The sequence below is a fragment of the Phalaenopsis equestris genome, unplaced genomic scaffold (assembly GCF_001263595.1).
Source record: "Phalaenopsis equestris unplaced genomic scaffold, ASM126359v1 Scaffold233712, whole genome shotgun sequence".
Lineage (NCBI taxonomy): Eukaryota > Viridiplantae > Streptophyta > Magnoliopsida > Asparagales > Orchidaceae > Phalaenopsis > Phalaenopsis equestris.
This window is the reverse complement of record NW_018251651.1, coordinates 18,746-21,265: the sequence shown is the minus strand read 5'-3', so window position 1 is coordinate 21,265 and position 2,520 is coordinate 18,746. Positions and strand designations below refer to the sequence as shown.

At 30.6% G+C, this 2,520-nt stretch overlaps 1 protein-coding gene across 1 annotated transcript; it reads left to right on the top strand.

The window, feature by feature from the left end:
* The first annotated feature begins 221 nt into the window (after positions 1-221).
* On the top strand, positions 222-926 carry LOC110038753 (B2 protein-like). The gene has a single exon (XM_020743644.1). The coding sequence runs from the start codon at positions 222-224 to the stop codon at positions 924-926; it is 705 nt and encodes a 234-aa protein (XP_020599303.1).
* Positions 927-2,520: the final 1,594 nt, after the last annotated feature.

The following is a 2,520-nucleotide window of genomic DNA, read 5'->3' as shown; positions in this document are numbered from 1 at the left end:
TTCTTTTTTAACTCACATTTTTTTTTCTATATCTTCTTTAGTCCTATCTATTCAATAATTTGAGAATGTTTTTTAAATCATTATTTTTTTCTGTACTCAAGATAATGGACAACCACAATATTTGGAATTAGGGGGTTGAATTATATCCGTGTCAGTCGAACGCCTTAGAGGATCTCCAATGGTTCGTTATCACTATAAAATTGGCTGACATGACAAGATCAATGGCCAAGCGAATCAAATGCTTTGATTATCATCCCAAAGTCATTGAGACCAAACAATCAGGGGAAAAACTGGGGTTCGCAGAGGACGAGGAGTCGAGCAATGAAAACTACATAAGCAAATTCAAGAGGAACACTAGGATTAACAAGTGCAATAATGACATCCTACTTAGCAGTTATTCTTCTAACAGGTGTTTCAAGACTTTTTCATTAGCTCAGACATCGCCATGGAATAAGATCGGGGGTTATATGTTTATTTCCTGCAATGAAACCATGGAGAAAGACATTAAGATGCAGTTGTTCTGTTTGCCACTAAGCTATTGTGACTCTGTCAGGGCAATTACTCCAGGAATGCCTCTTTTCCTTTACAATGAAACAACTCGCCAGCTTCATGGAATTTTTGAAGCAACCAGTTTTGGGGGTTATAATATAGATTCAACAGTCTGGGAAGATATCAACTATAAGGGCACTTCTAGGTTTCCCGCACAGGTGAGGATTCGTATTAAGAAGCTCTGCAAGCCCCTTGAGGAGGATGCATTCAGGCCAATTTTACAAAATTATTGTGACCCCACAGCTAGCTTTGAACTCTCAATTGTAGAAACCTCGGCCCTATTAGATTTGTACGAGAAACATGACATGAAACTTAATGAAGCTTTTGGGAAGAGCAAGCTGAAGGAAAGGATGTATCCAGTTAAAACAAACAGCTAGCTTAGATTGAGTATATGTTTATTGTTATATTTCTATAGTTAGTTTGATTTTGGGGTTTCTTAGCCTTATTTGTTGTATTTTTAACGTGTTTAATTGTCTTTTATTTTCAAAGGGTTATTGCATGTTTCATGTGATATTGATAAAATGTTTGTCAATTATATTTGACTTCAGTCCTTCAGTAATATCTTACACATGTCTGTTTATTTTCATTGAAAAATCAAAGTTAATTGATTCTTTCCCACTTGATTATTGAGATGAAAATTTATTTGTCGGTGTAATGTTAACTAATTTATACTAAAATAAATTATAAAACTCGTAAATATTTAATAAATATTTAGCAAACTATTACTTCTTTTAACCATCCATATAAAATCTTCAAAATATCTCTTTTAAAAGGAAAGCAAAGATAAACATTAACACCATTAATCTCGCTCAAACCATTTAATCAGCTAAATATAATAAATGCTAAATTAAAATTTATTAATGCTATGCTTTTCGATAAATTCAGGTTTTATTATTATTATTATTATGTCCATGATATCAGATGAGAGACGGAGAAATTAAATGCTTGCTTACGACATTGACTTCTATTGCTGTAATGCAACACTTTGATTTGATTTAGAGTGTTTAAAGATTAAAGAAAGATTTACATACATACCACTTAACTTCTATCTATTATTATTATGTCCATGATATTTTAAGTATTTTTAAAATAAATTAATTTAGTTTCAATATATATGTATGCTATTAAAATAAAATAAAAAAATAAATATATATATATAGAAATATGATCGCAACAAGAGTTTGGATAAAGTAGTCCTTTGTTTTCTAGGCTAATAATAACTGCACAAGATCAACGCATGACTCATATTATTATGGTTCAGTATTGTAATTCATGAATCAATCATTTTTTCAAACATTTATAATACATTCTATGCTATTTCTGAAATAATCTCTAATCTCTTAGCATTCATCAATAATAGGAGAAGAAAAAAAAAGTTTTATCTAATGGCCAAAACATACTCCAAGAATTTTCTTGTTCATAAAATCTAATGCTTGCAATAGGAGACAAAACCTTTTTATCCATATATCATCTCCAAATGCATCATAAGGGCTACCACTTACAATGAAACCATCATACTTATCTAGTTATTCATCTTCATAAAACACTACATCCACAATCCTAAAATATCCCAAATCTCATCTTCACTCTAAATCACGTCGACGAAATCATTGAAGTAGCAGTCATTTTTAACTATTTTAATCATGATTTTATAAGTAGTTGGGTTACATTTTTTTTAAAATTATCATTCTTACAATTTTTATCTTAGAAATTTACACCTTAATCTTATGTGGGGTAGTGTTGATCATAGAAATGCTATATTTTCTAGAAATTATTCAAGGGTCTTTTTTATAGGCAATTGATGATTTTATTACATAATGAGTCATGCGTTGATCATCATATCAATTAATCTTTTTTCTCTCGATCCCTTCAGTTTATTTGAAAGTAAGTTGTGACTCACTATAATAGATAAAGCTCGGAGGACTCGACCCAAATGGAGTAAAGATTACATGAAAGGAGTTGATTTTTTTT

Coding starts and splice junctions, on each gene's coding strand:
- LOC110038753 (XM_020743644.1), top strand. CDS start 222: ATGGCCAAGCGAATCAAATGCTTTGATTATCATCCCAAAGTCATTGAG.